The following is a 23098-nucleotide window of genomic DNA, read 5'->3' as shown; positions in this document are numbered from 1 at the left end:
CTTATTGTTATTGTTTTTAGACAGCTATTGAATGATTAATTCTCACTAAATTATATAAATCAAACTATACACATTTGAGATTACACTTAGTTTTGTTTATTGGTACGTTTTATTTCGCTGGCGGATGATGTGAGTATTTACCTTAACGCAAAACATCAATAGTTTTACTTAATTATGTCGTTGAGACATTTGCATTGAAGAGTTGTTATCGTATTTTTCAAAGTTGCGAACAAACTGAGAAAATGAAAGTGGAGAAGCAAACAAACATTGATATCATAATAAAAACAAATATTTAAAAATAAGTCATAGAGATGAAAGAACTAAGATATGATTCGAACCATTGTGGACTCTTGAGTTTGTCAGGTCTAATCCTGCCTCAAAGAGAAATATTATTATTTCTTCGGCAGGGAGAGTGGACAAAGAAGGCGGTGCGGGGCCGGCGGGGAGGGGGAAGGGGAAGGGGAAGAGGAGGGTGAATAGTAAATAGACTAAGTACGTTTTTCATGCAGGCAACATGGCTGGCATATTATCTTGTTTTTCTCACTTAAAAATGTAATCGAAGCGCGTATTTTATTTTTAGATCTCAGTTAAATCGATAATATTATGTCAAGATGTGAGAAATCGAGGATTAACGCCCCCTTGCCTGAAATGTCTTCCCGTTGGCTTCTTGTTATGCTATAATATCCGGGCTCGATTTCATGTTTAAATATTATTATTTTGATAATAATCTTTATTCTCAGTCATGCTGAAGATCTATTCAATTATTTTTAACAATGAAACTGAATTTCTTTTAAATTGTTGTTTTACCATTATTTATCTGCTTACAACTTGTATTTAATTGAGCTGTCATTTTTCTAACTCAAATAATTCCGTCAAAAGTGTGAACTATATTCTGTAACCCCAACCGTACTTTAGAATATAACATTCCCAGGTATAAAAGGTATACTTATTTCCGGTTTAAAATAGCTATTAGAACACGACCCTGAATGCTAAACACTTGAAATTTTTAACGTCTTAGCTTTCTACTTTAAACAGAGTAGAGACATATGAAGCTAGAGTGTAGAGATACATTCATATTCACATATATCACACTGTTTTTTTTTTCTCCAAAATTTGATATTTGAATAAAAAACAATCAGTATACAATTTGAAACCATCATTTCGTACTGTTGAGACGTTCAATCAAAACCCGTCAATCTTCCAGCATATGGAAATGAAAGTTATTTGGGTTTTGTACAAAGTAAGTTTTTGTTTAGTTATTAAATGAAAAGGTATGTGAAGAGGGAAGGGAGAAGGCCGAGTATTAACCAGTTAACTGTCGTACTCTGGAAAAACACGTATTTAAAAATTTGGCCACAAAACTCGTTCTTCAAATATCGATCGTTGGACACGTTTTCTGGCCAACTGTTTAAATACGTGCTTTTAAGGAGTGCGGCAGTTACTTGGTTAAGAAAATAATTTGAATGATATCCTTAGGTATACGAATATTTAATTATGATCACGATTATGGCATGTTCGTCGAGTAAATAACTTGAATTTTTACGTAACATAAAAAAAACACAATTTTTTTTTTGCACCGTAAAATGTTGAATGCACATTTCGATTAAATTATTTTAAGTGGGTATCAAAGTGGGTGTTTAAAAGTTTACAACTCTTAGTTGTTTAGCATCTCATTGCACTCCTCTGTCCAATATTTCTTGGTTTTTCTCATAGATTCTGTTCCTTTTCATCAGCCATTGTAGTAGAGTCACCGCCTAGTGAAAAAACTCGTCGCGTTTCACTTTCGTGTAAAAGTTTATTTTTCTTCACAGTTGGTAAGCTTAATATCTTAGAAAACTTTTGGTCGATTGGAATTTTGATTCGACCGCTTGAAGGTCATCCAGAGGTCAGTAAAGTTTTAAGTGAGATCACATACTTTAACGTTTAATTACTTGTAAACTATAGGTATTTAAAAACTTCTCTAAGAACAAGAATACTTTCTATTGTAATAAACAATCTCCATACACAGTTTTGGAGAAATCCCTTTCAACATGTACGAGTTATTGCCCTTGATTTGAATTTTTGATGAATAAAGAGATTGATCTTTTAAAAGTAACTTGTTAAACACGCTTTATTGTATACAACTCAAAGAATAAAATTTGCTTATTATAATGTTAGTGACAAGTATGTAAAGTTACAAGTAAGTTGAATAATGTTTGATTGAGTTATTGCTCTTTAAAAAGGGGTTATGTTCTTATGGGGGAAAATATAAATGGAGTTGTTTCACATCCATGCAAAAGTTGTTTTTTTTTGCTTGATTGCTAAGTTTAATATATTTGAAAAATAATTCGTCGATTGGAGTTTCATTTCGGCCAACTGAAGGTCATCCAAAGGTCACTTAAGTTCAAATTGCTGTGAACTAAATTAAACAAGTAATTACTTGTAAACTATTGATATTTCAAAACATCTTAAAGAACAGAAAAATGTTCATTTGTATTCAACAATTGTAATACAAAGTTTTGTGAAGATTCCTTTCAAAATTTACGAGTTACGGCCCTTTATTTGAGTGTAAATTACAAAATATATTCTTTATAAAATAACTCGCGAATCACATTTTATTTTATTCTAATTGAAGAATAGAGTTTGCTTTTAGGATATTACTGACAAGTCTGTAAAGATTTAAGCATATAAAACAATGTTTCATTGAGTTATCCCCCATTTATAATGTAGTTGTGTTATAGTAAAAAAAATATCCCCCCAGTTGTTAAACATTCGTACGAAAGTTTATTTTTCTGCATAATTGCTAGGTTTAATGTCTTTGAGAACATTTTGGTGGATTAGAATTGTTATTCCACAAAATGAAGGTCATCCAAAGGTCAGGGAAGTTCAAATTGAGGTCTTCTACTTTTAAAGAACATAATGATTAGTGCTCTTAAAAAGTTAGTGCATCTGTTTTTTGTATTGGATTATCAGAACTACGCAAGATGGGTTCCAGTATTCATTCGAGATTTGGAAAACCTACCAAATGCAGTAAGGTAAGAATTCCAAATGGAGCGATTTGTTATTAACAGAGGCAGTCACCGGTTTTCTGCAACACCTATAGATCACGCACATGAGCAGATGAACAAAAAATCAAAGGTGTTGGTTGAGTCATTGGCCTGACGGAAAATCCTCAAATGTTGGAAAGGTGGATGGTGGCTGGCCCAACATTTTGTAGAGCTGTTGAAGAGTTTGAAGGAATTGATTGTGATCTCGAAGAACTGCCGCATCATGAAGAGGGTGGTACGTCTCAGCGAAGATGGCTTCGTCATGTAAGGGATTTGATCGATGCTGTCCTTATGAATGGCAATCCATTTGAAGAGCAGCTGAACGAACTTTTATCCCTGGTCAATAAAGTGTGTGAATCCCCTCAGTCAGCAAAATCAGTATATCTCATTGAATCGCTGGGCAGATACAATTCAATACTTACCTAAATGTGACCTAGACTCGAGGGACACAGCATTATCCGCACCAATCAAGAAAAACAATCTACAATTTTGCAAGGAAACAAAGGTCAAGAAAAAAAAACAACAGTGAAACTGAAATTAAAACATTTCAAGCAACACGCAGAGTTTTTGGGAAAACATTTCTAATTTTGGACAGCCGGGGTGGAGATCTAAAAGAATTTCAAAAAATATGAATCATCAATCTTTCCACCCGCTTTATCATCCGGAGGAATGCTACATACATGTACCAAGTTGGATCCTGATAGATTCTACGACAACAACGTTTGATGATGAGCCAATAGATCCAAGAATTTACGACTTTATTGTATTGGACGGCGGATATCTAATTCATACGTTGTCAGGAAAAACAACCAAAGGAGAAACATTTGAAAAATATTTTGAAAAAGTCTTTTTACCACGAATTTTACATGAATTGGATCGGGCATCAAGAGTAGATGTTGTTTGGGATCGTTATTTTCCAATGTCCATAAAAGAAATCACTTGAGAAAAACGAGGTTATTTTAGTCGGCAAGTTGAACCACAGTTCTTGGATGACTGGAATCCATTTTTGATGAATGCGGACAACAAAAAAGAGCTCTTCAACTTTCTGTCCAGCAGGCTTGCGATGGAGAATGTCAAAGAAGGGAAAGAACTGTACATCACAGAGGATGATTTTGTAAAGCATTTAGGTAATGGGATTCCGATGGGGCAATGCAATCACGAAGAAGCAGATACCCGCATATTGGTCTATATTTTACACGCCCTTCAAACAAAATCACTCGGCCTTATACAGACCGGAGACACCGATGTTTTAGTCATCCTCTTGGCCAAGCATCATAAAATCGCAGCAAATCCAGCAGCTGATATTTGGATTTATTTTTATTCAGGAAAATCAAGGAAAGTAATAAATCTGAACAGCATTGCTGCAAGCCTTGGCCAAGAGACTTGCAAATCCCTTCCATTCTTCCATGCATTGACAGGTTGTGACAGTACATCTTTCAAATTTAAAGGGAAGCGTTCATGTTGGAATATTCTTACTAAAGCCCCAATGTCTCCTGTTATTCATGAATTTTCAAAGATTGTGGATGCTCCTTTTCACATACCCCCAAGTCTCGATGAGGCGTTTTTTTTTGTAAATTTTGTATGCGGACTTTACAAAGGTGATGCAAATGATCACGACATTGATATCCTCATATCCTGATATATGAATATTTTCAGCCACAAAACAAGAAACGTTGACAGAATCCCTCCAACAAGTGATGCTCTACATCAACATCTAAAAAAGGAGTGTCTTTCAGGCAAGCATTTGGGCCACAGCTAATAAGGCATTGATGCCTAATGAAAATCCAAACAATTACGGGTGGACGGAAAGTAATAATAGATTGATTCCTGTTTGGACCACATTACCTGAGGCCAAAGATGTCTTCCATAGGACATAAAATGTTCATGTAAACAAAAATGTTCCCATTTACGATACAAATGCATGAAAGCAACTTTGAATTGCAGCCTGCTTTATAAATGTCAATGTACTAATTGAGGTTTTCGGTTTGTTTGTTTTTTGGTCAAGATTTGAAATCTTAGGCTATGTTCATGACGAGAAAACGAGACTTAAAGGCTGTTATACAAGTTAATGGAAATAGACTAGAGTAAGTTTATCGTACAAATCTCGAGGTCCTAGCCAGAATTGAAATAATAAGAAAACGTTTTTTTAGAACTAACAACCATTCTTACTTCTGTCAACAAGGACCAGAATACTAAAATGCTATGTACATTTTGCACTCGTACCCGGCTCAAAATATGGATGTTAAATAAAAACCTGGACAGGCTATTACCTGAAATTGAAATGTGGAGTTTTCGACTCATTAGTAGAAAATCTGGAAACAAAATAAGACAAACGAGGCAGTCTGAAATATTCTAAACCTATGGAATTCTTTATATCAATAAAGACCAGGAGATGAAAATACGTTGGCCACACAATAGGGAATAACACCATCTGTTTAACCATTGAGGAAGGAAAAGTATAAGACAAGAAACCAAGAGATCTCCTTCCAAGATCATGGCTAGACTATATCAAAGGCTGGACTGGGATTACATGTGAAAAATGCAACAGACTGGTACAAGACCGGGAAGAATGGCTACGAGTGTTAATTTCAGTAACAAGCTTTAATGGGCGATAAATCATTGAATATCTTCTATTTTTGTTGTAATCTACAAATAAGTGTAACTTTTTCAGTAGCTTATATTTTTGTCTTTAAAAGTATTGTTTTATCCAAAAATTTCCAAATGTTTCACAAAGACACACTTGTTCGTTTTGTTCAATGTGAACAAAGGGCAATAACTCATTTGATTTTTGACATAGAGCTAAGATTTTTTGTATACAACCCAAAAACATATTACCAAAGTTTTTTTTTTATTCTTAGAGTGTTATAGATTTCCTATTACCGTTCGAGTTCTATTTTCAGTAACAAAATTCAATGGGCGATTACTCCATTAACCGTGATCGGATTTATGTGTAATTCGAAAATAATGCTGTTCTTTGTGTGTTCTTTTATTTGTTCTTTTTACAAGTTATAGTTTTATTAACAGTTTTTGTGATATTCCGGAAACAATATGCTTTTAAAGAAAGGACGACGTAAATATAGGGCAATAACTCTTTGAAATGCAGTATGAATGTAATGCTTTTTTGCATGTGATATATTTAAATCTTGTTTACGTTTTTTGGTTATTTGCAAGTTATCAAATTCTTTAAATTATGGGAGGTATAAATTTAATAAATGAATTGACTATAATTTCACCTTGTTTGACCTCTGTGGGACCCCCGAAAGATTAGATTCAAGTTCCAATCGGACAAAATGTTATTTGGTGTCTGCTTATCTGGCTTATGAAGAAAGTAAAACTTTTACACGAATCCGAAACGCGAAGGACCTCGGGGAACCTACTATTGCAAACACAGACCAATTACACAATAATAGCTTTTGCTTTTTCATTCTTTGTAATGACATTCATATAATTCGACTGGCTCAGTCACACTGAGCGGCATGATTAAAAAAAAGATCTTTTATATAGCGCAATATCCACTAAACGTGCTCAAAGCGCTTTACATTGGGTCCCTTGCCAACAACAACGCAACATGTAGGACGAGACATGACACGATATAGTAATTTTTTTTCGGACAGAGACAACGGTGTTAACGGCAAGGTATTAATTTTACACCTGAGTACGGTGAGAGAATATGAGTAAAGAGTCTTTTCCAAGGACTCACCTATGCGCCGAGCGAGGCTCAAACCCAGGACCATCCGATCAGAAAGCGAGTGTCATACCACAAGAGCACATAGCCGCACATAAATGGTACTGATCAAAATTTGATCCAAATTAGACAGCGGGAGCTCATTGCTACGGTGTTAATCTATGGCTCTGTAGCGAGTGGAGACAAATCATGAACAATCAGTTGCTATAGCCCTTCTCATTAAATAGTAATGTGTAATGATACAACATTTTCAAATATAATTAATGACGTCGAACTGTCACTCCTCTACTTAAATTAAAATAAGGCATTGCTAGGCAAGTAATGTTTGTACATGTCTTCAATAGGTCCATTCAACTAAATAATTACTCATAACTGATATTGATGCCAATATATTTTCTAAGTAACTACGAACTTTTTTATTTCTTATCTTTATTCCAATGACGACTGACGCTGCTAATCTATCTCTCGACATACAATTTATTTGCTATCTATGTGTAAAAAAATATATATAAATGAGGAAACGTGGTTCATTTTAGGGCGCAAAACAATTTATACACTCTTAAAGATGATTGTGGAAGATTTGTGATTGCTTTAAATGGTATTAGAGAGCTAAATATCATTTTTTAAAAATTGTCATTGATGCTTGTTATAAAAATTCCCGGCACGTACAGTCATTGATCTAGACTAGACATGATACGTTTCTTCCATTTATATTAGAATATTATAAGTTAGTATAACAACACGTGTTGGGTACAATGCTATAAACAGTACCGAGGATTGAGGTTTTAAAAATGGTTCTTGTTTTTAGAACTGATTCGTGGTAAGATAAACAGATAGGATACACTGTATTTTATTACAAAGTTCACAAACCCATCCTCGAATGAATGGATGTTTGCATACAACCCCACCTCTTTCTTAGCTTCGTACGAACTACTAGCGCATCTTCTAAAGGAACACTTGATGTAACTTCATATGCGCACGCCTTTCGCAAACTAATGATTGCTGTCTTGTTTCCTGTCGCCCCGTGTCTTTACTGGTTGATTTCAGAGCCTTCGAACTTCTCACCGAGTTTAGAGATCTATATCAACCTCTCGTAAGATTTTTCGCGACCATTCCATTTTCCTAGGGCCGTATGCACCGAACATTTTTTGTGCTCTTACAGTAACAATTTAAGGAGCAGACACTAATATAAGATAAAATATGAGAAGGTGTATATAAAACTGCCAGATAAAGCAGACTGAAAAATACAAAAATAAAATCATCCCCCCAAAATTAGCCTGCTTCGACTGGGTATCGAGCCCCAAACATCCTGATTACATCAGGTTTTCTACCATTACATAGGATAGAAGACCTTAAGGAAAATGGGGATGATCTGGTTAGAAATGGAAAATGTAGAATGTGAAGACATATCCCTTTGGAAGAAAATGTCACAGAAGAGAATATGCTGGAAAAGCATGTTCGCAATCTATATAGTCCCACCAAGTTTCATGTGAGAGACTCAAATTTATTGTTTCGTGAAAGATAAAAAATACTCGTTACTTACCACATCAATGATCTGTGTGAGAGTTATTCCAACTTTAATGACCACTGGTTTTTTGTTGTCAAATACTGGACGCACTGACGGGTCGTAGCCAGTGACTAGAGCCCTTAGGAGACGTTGCTCGTCTGTATAATATTCTATGTTGGGATCTGGGAAACGGAAAGGTAGAGTCAATTGAATATTATAATTGTAATTGGATATATATATATATATATATATATATATATATATATATATATATATATATATATATATATACATGAATATATATGTATATATATGTATATGTATACATATATATATATATATATATATATATATATATAAATATAAATATATATATATTATATATATATATATATATATTAATTTATAATTGCTCGTCTGTATTATATTCTATGTTGGGATCTGGGAAACGGAAAGGTATAGTCAATTTATTATTATAATTGTAATTGGAGATACATATATATATGTATATATATATGTATATGTATACATATATATATATATATATATATATATATATATATATATTTAGAGAGAGAGAGAGAGAGAGAGAGAGGAGAGAGAGAGAGAGAGAGAGAGAGAGAGAGAGAGAGAGAGAGAGAGAGAGAGAGCATCTTTCGGTTTAACATTATTTAAAAAAGGAACATGGAGTAGATCCAAATCAGGGCGGGCCGTATGCATCTTCCATTCCCCTTTTTATGTTAATATCGCAAAGCACACACACACACACACACACACAAACACACACACACACACACACACACACGCACAAACACACACATGCACATACATCCAACAAAAGTTTTTTTTTTTTCTGCCATCTTTAGAGCCTGGTCATTAACGCAATGGTATAGCTCTGGCTGAAACTGTGTTATTGGGTTACGCCTTCAAATAAATTGGGTCACTCGACAGAAATATAACAGAATTCATGGTTAAGGGCAATATCAATGTCCTGAAAAAGCAACGAATAAATACATAACAACAAACAAAAACAAACCAAAAAATCCTCCCAGCCAAAAACAATTAAAAAAGAACAAACAAAACAAACAACGAACAAAAGCAACAAGAACAACAAAATATATCATATACAATCAAAGAAAAGACAAAGATGGATCCACTAAAACAAAAGAAAGAAAACTCAGAAAAAATAACAACCAAAAAAAAAAATAAATAAATAAAAGCTCAAGCAGGTGACTTCCACATGACATGATCCGCAGGGATAAGAAATTATGATGGGTTGTGAAGCAAAATGAGCATGACGAAAATGCATTTTGGTATTATTTGTTTTATCTTTCATCCTCCATAATAAAGCCTAAACGATGGTTTATTCTTAAACTTTATGAGATGCACCTCAGGACAATGAATAGATAAATAAATGAATAAAGGTTTTAAAAAATTTACTATTATGCTACCTAATTTCCACTCAATTATCTAACATTGAAACTGCGACAATGGAGAGTAATTCTTCGAATTGGCTCCTTGGTGGACATTATACGATTCTTATACTCGTATTATTTTGGAATTCCGGACGTGTTCTCAACCGGTGCACGAGCTTGTGAGTGCGCATTGGGAACAACGTTCGAATTCCAAAACCCAAGAGTGTAAGAAATCTTTTATTCTACCCCTCAATCGACTCTGATTCGTTATCTATGGGTAGAAGACATTTACAAAAATAATTAAATGTTTTCATTTTTTTTTCAAAACTAATTTTAGTGAAATTTAACGCTGGATTATCTGACGTCACAAATTATTTTTGTAAACTTGAAATCACTACAGGTTACTATTTTATGGTGATGAGCAGAATAAAAAACAAATTTGTGAACATCGTCTTAAAAAGGTATTTTTTTCGAAAGTACTGGATGTCGGATAGTGACGGAAATAACAGAAGATCAGAAATAAGAATTTCTTAGTTTTATGCTTGTTAAGAAAATATGTATTCTTCTTTTCAATAAAACAAAACTTAACCTAAGTTGGATATTCTTGGCTATAAATTCAATTTTTTTCAGTATGTAAAACATTCGACCTAATACCATTGCGAGACGACAGCTCAGAAAGTAATCATTGCGTGAGTGTCATCACGCACTGGATTATGCTCTGTGCGTTCCTATATCTTTTAAAATATTAAAGAAACATTTTATCTGAATTGGCGATCACCATTACTTTAAGATGGTGACGAATTGTTTTATACCACTGCTGTACTCTGGAAAAACTCGTATTTAAAGTCCAAGATTTGAGAGTTTTTACCAAGATGATGGTCATTTAAATCTATGTATATTTGAAGGACGAGTTCTTTTCCAGAGCACGGCCATTAACGGGTTAAAAGTTTTAACATTTAGAATATTTTAAAAAACTTTGTTTTAAAGCCCGATTGTAACAGGATCACATGGGACACTGGGGTAGCATTCCATAAAACCAAGAGACAATAACATTTGTCTTTACAAATTCTTATTTCATTTAATTTATTTGTTTGTTTCATTCCGCTTCATGGCTCGTCTCTGTTTTGCACACGAAATACCCAATGAATGTGATGTAATGCTTTTTTGAATCCATTCAAAGACATTCCATTATCACCTTTCAGCTGGTATTTTGGCGATTATAAAAAGAAATGTAAAGACTATCTGGGGGTCCTTCTCTATTATGTTACGGGTCTCATTTGTCTACTGTCCTAGGACAAAGCAATCCTTGAACCCTATACAAAACAACCCGTAGCACCAGAAGGCAATAAATAGGGAATATAAAATTAGCGGCAATGCGAATCGAATCCACGACCCGATTGGTGCTGCATCCTACCAAGGCACCCTCCACCTTGGTGCTGCATCCTACCAAGGCACCCTCCACCTTGGTGCTGCATCCTACCAAGGCACCCTCCGCCTTAGTGCTGCATCCTACCAAGGCACCCTCCACCTTGGTGCTGCATCCTACCAAGGCACCCTCCACCTTGGTGCTGCATCCTACCAAGGCACCCTCCGCCTTGGTGCTGCATCCTACCAAGGCACCCTCCGCCTTGGTGCTGCATCCTACCAAGGCACCCTCCGCCTTGGTGCTGCATCCTACCAAGGCACCCTCCGCCTTGGTGCTGCATCCTACCAAGGCACCCTCCGCCTTGGTGCTGCATCCTACCAAGGCACCCTCCACCTTGGTGCTGCATCCTACCAAGGCACCCTCCACCTTGGTGCTGCATCCTACCAAGGCACCCTCCACCTTGGTGCTGCATCCTACCAAGGCACTCTCCACCTTGGTGCTGCATACTACCAAGGCACCCTCCACCTTGGTGCTGCATCCTACCAAGGCACCCTCCACCTTGGTGCTGCATACTACCAAGGCACCCTCCACCTTGGTGCTGCATCCTACCAAGGCACCCTCCACCTTGGTGCTGCATACTACCAAGGCACCCTCCACCTTGATGCTGCATCCTACCAAGGCACCCTCCGCCTTGGTGCTGCATCCTACCAAGGCACCCTCCGCCTGGCTGTGAGAGGAACGATGTGAAGCACCGTCCACTTCTCACAGCTGTTTGGAGTCAAAGCGAGGGCCAATAACGACACCGTAAACACACAGCCAGGCGGAGGGTGCCGTGCTTGTGGGGTTCGACTCTCACGATTGCAAAGTTTTTATTCTCATTTAATTTGTTCTTTGGTATTTCTCTACTCTTTCATGCTCCACCCACTTTCCTGAATTTTTATTTTTTTCGACCTCTGGCTTCAAACATCCTCTAATCGTAATCTAAGAAAAAGAAATCTCATTGCCTGTGCCATTTTTAGGTTGGGCATAAGGTTGTCATTTTCAAAGGTGGGTGACTGCAATCTTGAGAGTAACTGATCTGAAGTATACGTTATTTTGTTTACAAAGCTGTTTAAATCAATGCTTTTGGCCATGTATAAAGACACAACCCCATTGTAAAATATATTTTAGAGCGTAAAGTTGAAGGTAGGAGACCTTAAGGCAAACCTCCAAGACCATGGATGGATGATGTCAGTGGCTGGAGTGGACTCTCTGCAGCTGAATGTAGCCAAAACGCGTGCAGCAGAGATGTGTGGAGAGATGACACGGAAGTAAGTAAGCAAGTAAGTTAAATCGATAATGTCACTTTTCATGAAATATTACAGTAAAAATATTTTCATGACAACTTGGTGTAAACCCTCGATATTGACCATAACATTATGAAATCAAATGAGAAATAAATCAGATTTGTTACCAATAATAAAAATCGACCACAGAAAGCGTTTTGACTCTGGTGTTACTTAGGTATGAATACTAGAGAGGAAAAATAGGAGGTTCTCTGGAAAGCTATCGTAATTTAATATACAACAAACCTATTTTCTAAGCCAAAAGCGTAGAATAAAAAAAACCCCCTACTATATTGACAGCTCTGCTCCAAACATTCCACCCCCCCTACGGAATTCTATACGATGTTTAAAATGGTAAGGTTAAAAATACGGTATAAAATAAAGTTATCAGAATTGTAGCAAGCCCATATAAAACAAAAACAATCCCCCAGGAAAGCAAGATCAATCAAACTGAAAAAAACCCCAACCCGTCCGCACCCGAAAATCAAATAATAATCATATTTAAAAAAGGCTATAATTTCATTATTAAAAGAATCCCAATGCATTTTTAATACAACCACCAGATAAAAAATCGGGCATAGCAAAATTTAGACAATAATAAATCTTTTTTTTTTGCTATATTCTTTTTAGAGGAATTTTAGTTCAACTTATTCTGAGTTTAGAAGCCATTGTTATAGGCAGCTTTCATAAAGCTTAACAGAGTCAACCATTATGATCGAATTTCCTAGTATATATGATTTATTCTTGAAAATTACCATTTTGCATTCATTTCTTATTAGGAAGTATTTTTCCTTTGCGATTCTTTCCATAAAATGCAGTATCTTTAATTATATAATTATAACTCGTTTCAAGTCGACGGTATCCATGAATTGTTTCCACATTCATTTTTTCTCTCTCTTGTTCTCTCTCTGATTTAGATTCTTTTATAGTTTCCCGTGGCCGTCTTGATGAGTGTTTAGAAAATAAAAGTTGTCTACGTTAGGATTCCTAAATAGGAGTTAAACGAAGGTTTGCTGTTTATATGTCAAAACATCAACGCTAACGTTTTTCTGGGGGCAGTGTGGCTCAGCGGTGCGGTATTTGCTTCGTACCCTAAAGGTACCGAGTTCGACTACCCGCCTCGTTGTGTGGCCTTGAGCAAGTCACCTTGCCCTTGCTCACTTTGCGGTACTGCACTACGGCTGACGACTGGGTTATTCCAGTCTTCCCTGGGAATAGACCCTAAAGACAAATTTTCCCTTGGGGATGAATAAAGGGAAATTCATTTTATTTATTTCTATTATTTCTCTAAATTGTCTGTTTAATACACGCCTCTAAAACCCTTTACCCTCTTATTCCATTTTCTTTATGGGTTATCATCACCAGCGCTTATTTCAATGATTTGTTAAAATGTCAATTTTAATATTCTCCAACAGTTATTGCGACTGTTTACAAAATTTGGATAAAGTCATAAAATAGGATGAAAGAACAAAAATTTACCTGACGTGTATATATTTGCAGGTCTGATAACTGAAGGCAATCATCCGCTTGTTTTAACATTGTTGTCATGGAGTATATTTTACGTTGGTCTGAGACGACGTGCACTTATTTGTACACATCGGCCTGAGAGTATTACATTAAAACAATGAGCCCATAACAATAGGGTTATCAGATCTACAAAAAGTACGGGTCGACTTGACCCGTTTGGAATAATTTTTCTATTATTATTAGTGTTGTTATTATTATTATTATTATTATTATTATTATTATTATTATTATTATTATTATTATTATTATTATTATTATTATTATCATTATCATCATCATCATCATCATCATCATCATCATCATCATCATCATCATCATCATTATTATTATTATTAATATCATTATTATTATTATTATTATTATTATTATTATTATTATTATTATTATTATTATTATTATTATTATTATTATTATTATTATTATTTCATATTAGTCCCGGTATCCATTAATATTGCTCAGAATCGCGAAACAATCCTTTTCAGGCAACACATAAGTTCATTCATTGGACTACAAAATTATCACAACAGTCACACATACAATTAAAATTTCACAGAAAATCACGACAAACAGGATGAAAAAGATTGGTTTTAAGATGCTGTTTGAAGACTGACAGACTTTCACATTGTCTGTTTTTTGGTTGCAAAGAATTCCATTCAATTGGAGCCGAAAATGCAAAACCACGCTCAACAATCCTTGTTCTTGAGATGTTTTTGTCCATTAGCAAATAGCCAGCGGATCGCAGAGATTGAGTTGGTTTATAATCCCTCACATGGCATTCAAGGTATTCAGCCTATAATGTTTGGTGAAGGTAATTGTAAGTAAAACATGCAATTTTGTCTAGTATGTATCTATCTATTGGAAGCCAGTACAGTGAATAAGGACAGGTGTTATAATATTATTATTAAGGTCCCAGGGATTTGTACCTATTCCAGCAGCTTTTTTAATGCCTAAACTGGAGTCTGTTAAGCAATGTATTTGGTAAGAGAAAGTTACAATAATCCAAGCGGCTGGTAACAAGGGCACGGATAAGTGTCTTACATGTCTCTTCGTCATTTTCATATCCTGTATATCATTTGGAGAGCGCTATGAACAGCGAGACATGTGAATCTCTAGGTGAGTGTCAAAAATAGAACTTGGTAATTTTAATTGTCTAATTCGTCTTGTTTACTTCTATATATGTCTTACAAAAATAGTCATAAACCAAACGTTTTAAAGTATCTAAGTGAAACTTTTGACAAACTACTATTAAAAATTTGTTATTTGTTTGTGTTCAAAACAATTGCGAATATTATTCAAGAACTTTAAACTGCCAAACTTTGAGCCCTTTTGTTCATCCAATACATCTTAACGTTTCCAATATGAAAATGATCACTGTGGAGTAACCTATCTTATACTATTGGACGTAAAATCACGTGTTCATAATTCTCAAAAGTGTTGAAATAGTTACAAATACTTTAAAATGTGTTTGTAGGCATATTTTCTTTAATTAAAGAATATTTTAGATTTTAGAATATTTTTGTCAATAGAGGTTTTTGTACCACAAATAAGCACTTGATTTACTCCATTTTTTGTTGTTAACTAAGAAAAAATCCCTACTGAAATACAAACGAAATAATATTTTAAAGTTAAAGTGCGCGTGTAGATTAATTATTTGTATTATTGCGCATTCCATTAATCTCAAAACCAGATCATAATCAGGGTCATTTCTTGAATTCCTAATGAAGCCCCAGACGTAACAATATTAACAATGATAATTAGAGGAGAACTTCTGATTTAAGAGACCAATCTCAGATGAGAGGACAATGTCAAACTGCCAATGTCATAGCTTTACTGACCTGCACTGTCACCAATTGGATACTAATCCCAGAGGTCATTAATCAGGAAAATCTAGATCAAAGGAGTGAGCGCGGGCGCAGGGGGTGCAATTGATCATGAGTATAACCTCATGAGTACCATTTTTCTTTCCCTTGATAAATAATATTGACCCAGAACCGAAACGTCATATCACAAGATATTAATTGAATCAATTACTCTGATCTGAACCACCTTTTTAATATTGTGGTCATAGTTGGATTTATTGGCAAACCCAACAGAACAAAAACGTTACACTTCAAGCTTTTAAATCATAAGATTCATTTTTTGACATCTAAATTCGGGTAAAATTTGCACCTTACATTTGAATATCGACTCATAGCTTCCCAGCTAATAGACTGAAAAAAAAAAGAATTGAAGTAAAAGACAAATATCCGTTTTAAATACTTAGTCATTCATGACAGCGGTGACTGGTCGGCCCTTTTGGCAGACGGCGATCCAATATTGGTTCAGACCATTACTGTCATTTCGACTGGCCCCCTTCGCAATGAAGATGTGAGGTAGATTACAGGGTTGTCACTTGACACAGTAATGCGATAGACCAGGGCCTCTTGATTTATGTCCAATTAAAAGTCCAATTTCAAATCCGGCGTCGTTAGTCTAAATCAAAGGCGGTGCGGTGATAGACTTAAAGAGAAAATAAATGATTGAAGCCAGTATTACTAATAATAAATAGGAAAAAATCCCCCAAAAAACAAAAAACAAACAAACCTCCTCCCACCGCCGAACCCCCCCCCCCCCCCCCCCTAAATCAAAATAAAACACAACCCAAACAGAAACAAACAACCAAAAAATAAAACACTACAACGAATTCAATATACATCCCACCCCTCCTTTTCATTATTTACTCTCTCTCTCTCTCTCTCTCTCTCTCTCTCTCTCTCTCTCTCTCTCTCTCTCTCTCTCTCTCTCTCTCTCTGTAATCTTGGGCGCCATTTCGCACCGTTAACAATACTTTCTCTAGAAAGCAATACAGCCATTCTTTCTACTGTTCTCTTGAATATACTATCAATAGCATAGACGGCAGTGCCTCGTTTGTGAAAAATCAACTGAAAGTGGAAGAAAATCGACAGTGACAATAATCGGAAACAACTACATTAATGTTATTATAATTCTGGCCTGGTTTACTGTATGACCATTGCCCTGCTAAATAGCGCTACATGTATAAATGGGTACTTAAATAATAACAATATTGTAATTGTGTGAAGATAAACCATGTCGTGTTCTTTAAGAATATGAATTTCAGTTTCATCATGTGATTTGCTAGGGGGAAAATGCACACTATGATGCGCATTGAGCATGGAGGAAATAATTAATTTTATTCCTGAATAGAATATATATATATATATATATATATATATATATATATATATATATATATATATATATATATATATATATATATATATCCTTTCTTAAAAAAGTATAGCCTTGTGGAGAACATTGTGCTTATTTGAGTCAATAAAAAAAATTGATACGGCGCACAACTCTACTGAAAGATTTGAAAAATAGAAATGTATTTTTTACAGATAGATAAACGGATAAGTTGATTTCTTTTTATAATTTAAAGTCAGTTTGAAAGTTCGTTAAGTCAAACAGATATCATAAAAAAATTACCGAAGACACTAACATCTCGTGGCCACACGCTCACTCTATCTGTCCAGTAGAGTCCTTACTTCCGTTGTGTTGATTTAGCGGTGATCAGTGTTGTTATGTAGTAGTGTGTTCTCATTGCGTGTATGTTTATATGTGTGCGTGTGTGTATGTGTGTGTGTGTGTGGTATACATGTGTGTGTGTGTGTGTGTGTGTTTTGGAATGTGGTTGCGTAGAAGAAAAAAAAGTTGTCCATCAAGTAGAGAAATTCCTGAGCAAGGGGGGGGGGGGGGGGGGGGGGGGTGGGTGTATTGTGGCATTCATAGTGATATAATTCACTTGATCACATGACGGTATTCGGATTTACAGAAATTTTAAACAAGTGTCACCGATTAACAACATCAACTAATATTACTACTGATATTATTGTCGTTTTTATGCCATCGATGTGATAATTATTGCCCTGGGAAATATTTAGTTAAACGTTTCGGCAAACTGTCAATTGGTTTTGTCTAGCTTATAGCCCGAATAAACCAAAAGTAGACAGATTCGGGGACTTGATATTTTTCGCGTCCGCTTCAGATTTTCATTTGACCTCACATAAGTAAAGAGTAAAGGGGAGACATTCCGAAAGTTCCTACATCCCCAGTATTCATTCAATTTGTATTTTCACCGTTTATCTTTTTCAGGCGTTTATTTATTAAATTTGTCATCATATAAAAGCGTTTTAAAAACTCTAGAACAAACCGTGATAGATTTGTGAAAGTTTAAAATTTCCTAATTTGACCATTGTTTTGATTCTCGGTCGCCATTTTTATTTGTGAAGTATTGAAGGTAGTGCAAAGCACTCCCAAGTAAAGCGTGGTAAAGACTTGCGACTTATTGATATTGATATCTACTGACTGATAAACTAAAATCATGCCGACTAAAGCATGGCAGCGACGACAAGCACATCGATTAAAATGTGCATCTAATCGTAATCAAGCAAATCAAGAAAATGATTCTGGCAATATCGAATGAAAATAGTTCTTTCCCCGCGAAATTGCTGGCTTTTTACTAGTATATATATATATATATATATATATATATATATATATATATATATATATATATATATATATATATATATATATATATATATATATATATATATATATATACTCTTATAACCCGAAAAAAGATATTTACTTTCCTCCCTTGAGCATCCCTCTTTAAAGATAGATTTGTCAAGTCAATGTTCAGACAGACAGGCCATTATCTAACTGTCTATTTATGTCATTTCAAATAGTATAAGACCGACTGGTCAATTGTATTATAATCACTGTCAATGTGCGTTATTTATGTCGACAAAGATAAGCTCCAAAGAAACGATTCGGGAATTTTACATTTTATGAAGACTTTTTGTGGATTCCAACTACTGTTGTTTTTGTCTTATGCAAAAAAAAAAAAAAATCTCATACCGGGCCTTTTCGATTATTATTATTTAAACCCGTTTCACGTGATCTGTCCCAATATGTTTCGTTCCTAAGATTACTCTCCTGTTAAATGTACTATGGCGGTCCCGGTAGATAGGTTGGTAGAGTTCTCGCTTGTCAAACAAAGAGATCAAGATCGACCCCGGGTGCAGTCGAGATTTTTATTCTGACAACTCAGCAGTGATCTGGCGGAAAGTACTTTAGGATAGACTGGCGTCCTATCAAAAGGATAGAAAGCAATTGCTATTGTCGTTTCATGCTATAGAAGGCGGAATAAACTCAAGCTCCGTGTGCTAATGGCTCCGAAGGACTACTTTATTAAAAGTACGATTTGAACATGTGGGACGAGATACGCAGTCTACAAGGTGCTTTTTAAAATTATTTAATTTTGACAGAGGCAGTGTTGTCATCGACTTGATAATAATTTTATATCTGAGTATGGCGAGGAAATGTGAGGAGGGAGGCTTTTACAATGACTCCAACTTTGCTCCGCGAGCAGCGTGATTTTAATATTCGACCTAAAGGTCGGAGATCGAATGCAATATCAACAGACCACATTTCCACACATCTGAAGCTGATCTCTTGCCAGGCTGTAAAGACATTCTCACCTAAAAAAACTAATATGAGTGTTTCCAGTACACCTATACTCCGAAAAAACGGTGCTGCTATGTAATCCAGTGCTATGACACTAGCTTTTCGGATCAGAAGGTCATGGGTTCGCGCCTCGATCGGCGCAAGTTGAGTCCTTAGAGAAGGCTCTTTACTCACATTCTCTCACCGTACTCGGGTGTAAAATGAGTAACTGGTCGTTAACAGCGTTGTCTCTGCCCGAAAAAAAAATGTAACATCGCCTAACATGCGTCATGTCCCGTCCGAAATGTTAAATTTTCCTGTTGTAAAGCATTTTGAGCACATTTAGTGGATATTGCTCTATATAAAAGCTTATTAAAAAAAATACGATTTAAAAATTTTGGCCAGGTAACTTTCTTCCGAAGTCCTAGGATTGAGAGTTTTGGACATGATGGTAATTTTAATCGATCGATATTTGAAGTACGAATTAGCTGGCCAAATTTTTTAAGCGTTTATTTTCAGAGCACGACGGAGTAGAATCCATCCAAGAATATGGATTATCATTTTGTCATTTATAATGTTGGATGTAAAGAAAATACAGACGTAAAACAACGATATTCACAATTTTGAAAATAACAAAGTTAATCAATATGATTTATAAAGCACCCAATCCCAAATAATCACGCACAGGCTCTTTTACATTACTTTTAAAATCGGATTTGTCCTTATTCTTCTGTCCCGGAAATCTAAAATACTTGGTGTGGTGCAGAAACAAGTCAATCAGAAACTTATAATAGAAACTGAATAGTAGTGGCATGGAAAGCTAATATTTAGGTCGTGGTGGCACAGTGAGATAGTCATAATAATTTACCCTCTCTGGCTTAAGGGCATTAAGGCAGTCATGGTTTAAGCATATGAACTATAAACACATTGCATTTCCCGATGCCTACTCTTCATCAAATCTTTATTTTTATTTCTAACAGTCCACAACAAGTATACAGCCTGGGGGGTTAAATTCACCTTAGAATCGATAATGTAAATTGCAAGGTAGGTCTGTGGATTCCTGAAAGGAATAATGATAGAAATCGTTGCTTGAGGGTAACAGGGCTGGTCAGGTAATGATTGCAAGGTGCCAGGTGAAGGCTATTATTGTACATGACAGCGCACGCAGTGGTGGAGAACTGAAAATTGATTTTGGATATGTGGTATGACTTCGCCTTCGGACCGGGTATCTGGTTCCTGTCTCGCTTTATGTGGTGCAAAGTTGAATCCTTGTAAAGAAGCACTTTGACCGCATTCAGTTAATATAGCGCAATATATAGGCTGAAGCTTTTTAAAGAGCTGTTTGTGGGCGGTATGGGTGGAATATTGAAAGATGAAATTTAAACATGATATTTTGGATCCTTTAAAGCTGATTATAAAAGTCATGGAGAAAGTAATAATTATAGCTATTCTTTCATATCCACCCATTTCAAACTGAGCGATTGCACAACCAGCCTCTATTAAATTATGTTTACAATGAAGTCCTTAGTTTTCCCCCAACATGCTATTTTATGTTTTAGGTTATGAAGAGAATGACAGGAAGGGGAGAAGTTCAGTTATACAACCTAAAGAGAAGATAGTAGATGATATAAGCAAGAACGAGGTGTGGGATGCAGTACGCAAGATGAAAAGGGGGAAAGCAGTTGGACCAGACGAGATGCCAGCAGAAATCTGGCAATCTCTTGGAGATGAAGGGTTAAATTTCCTGGTAGGGTTATTAAGCAACATCTTACAGAAAGAAAGAATGCCAGAAGAATGGACAAAAAGTAAGTTGATCCCCATATACAAAAATAAGGGAGATGTTCAAGAATGTGGCAACTATAGAGGCATCAAGTTAATGAGCCACACAATGAAGATATGGAAAAAAGTAATGGGTGAGAGGATTAGAAAAGATGTAGACATAAGTGAAGAGCAGTTTGGATTTATTTCTGGTAAAAGTACAACGGACACTATATTTGCTCAAAAGTGAGCACACAGAAGTATAGAGAAAAGCAAAGAGAATTACATTGTGTGTTCAATGACCTGGAGAAAGCATATGATAGGGTACCAAAAGAAGAAATGTGGTACTGTCTAAGAGCAAAGGTGGTAACGGAGAAATATATCAATGTTATCCAAGATATGTACGAAGAAAACAATACAGTGGTAAGGACAAATGCTGGCTCAACTGGACAATTCAATGTAAGAGTAGGATTAAACCAGGGATCTGCTCTCAGCCCACTGCTGTTTGCAATAGTAATGGATATCCTCACAGAACACATTCGGCTTGAGGCACCATAGAACATATGTGGTTGACGTAGTACTTTTCAATGATACAAAAGCTGAGGCGGAAAAGGAGCTAGAGGGCTTGAGACGGGTATTAGAAAGGAGGGGATTAAGGGGAAGCAGATCGAAGACAGTATTTGTGCAACGGACAACAGAGAGCAGAACCACCAATAACGATAATAGAAGAGAATGTGCCGGAGACAAACCAATTCAAATACTTAGGAACAACTGTACAAGGAGATGGGGGCAATGAGATGGAGGATAAGAAGAGGAACGGACAGGCAGGAATAATTGGAGGAAGGCAACTGGAGTTATGTATGACAAACGAATTTCGCAAAGCTGAAGGGGAAAATATATACATCTGTTGTAAGACCAGCAATGTTGTATATATTAGAGACAGCAGCTACAACAAAGAAACAAGATAAAGATGTCGAGGTGGCAGAAATGAGATTGTTGAGATGGTTATTTATCTGGACAAGAAAAGATAAGAGTGAGAAAGGAACGAAGGTTGAATGAAGTGAAGAATGTATCAATAAGGATAAGAGACGATAGATTGAAATGGTTCGGACATGTTAAGAGGAGAGAGAGAGATAGATAGATAGATAGATAGATAGATTGATAGAGAGAGAGAGAGAGAGAGAGAGAGAGAGAGAGAGAGAGAGAGAGAGAGAGAGAGAGAGAGAGAGAGAGAGAGAGAGAGAGTAAGTGGGAAGGAAAGTATTGGATATACAATAAGCGGGAAAGAGAAAAAAAGGGACGCCCAAAGACTAGATGGTTGGATAAGGTAATGCCCCCTATACACCTAACGTTATACCGGCCGATTTAATGCTTATTAACAAAAATACTTTTAAATGTATTGATTGGATTAATTTACTGTGAAGTTTTGCCCGATTGTTCTCTTCTTTTTTCTTTTTGACGACAGGACAACATAAATAACTAAAAGATCATCGTCAGCCATGTTTACCACCATTTACACACAAGTGAATGTTTTGCGGTTTACCTGAATATTGTGGACGAACTGTATACATGTCATTTATAAATGGCATTTATACATGGCATTTATACCGGTAGATGTGTAGCGGGGATTAAGGACGATATGAAATAACTGGGCCTGGAGAATGATGATGCTATGAACCAAGATGCATGGAGATGTGGCATTCATTATGGCAACGCTGCAAAATGCGGGATAAGCTGAAAGAAGAAGAAAAAGAAGATGCTTTTTTCTATTGCTTCTTATTTCCGTGAGCCTCTCTTAACTTCCTTCATTGCAAATACAAGCTACCCTTTAAAAGAATATGACATCATCGTCAATCGTCAATCTTTCTTAATTTCTATCCTATTGTACAAAGAAACCAACCACAACTATTTTTATCATAATAGAATTAAGAATAGGTTCAATGTGGTGCCATTTCATGGCAGAGTTTAATATTAT

The 23098-nt window shown here is 35.7% G+C and overlaps 1 protein-coding gene across 1 annotated transcript in view; it reads right to left on the bottom strand.

Annotated features, from left to right (window-relative positions):
- Positions 1–23098, bottom strand: part of LOC144965160 (neuronal acetylcholine receptor subunit alpha-10-like) — a 121754-nt gene that overhangs the window by 34298 nt on the left and 64358 nt on the right. Inside the window, exon 3 of the mRNA XM_078900193.1 lies at positions 8255–8400. Within this exon, the coding sequence (XP_078756319.1) occupies positions 8255–8400 (146 nt within the window). The remainder of the gene's footprint in view (positions 1–8254; positions 8401–23098) is intronic.

The sequence above is a fragment of the Berghia stephanieae genome, chromosome 2 (genome assembly GCF_034508935.2).
Source record: "Berghia stephanieae isolate SIO BIC M18660-M18661 chromosome 2, UCSD_Bste_1.3, whole genome shotgun sequence".
Taxonomy (NCBI): domain Eukaryota; kingdom Metazoa; phylum Mollusca; class Gastropoda; order Nudibranchia; family Aeolidiidae; genus Berghia; species Berghia stephanieae.
Note: the sequence above shows the minus strand (reverse complement) of the source record. Positions and strands in the feature narration are given on the sequence as shown.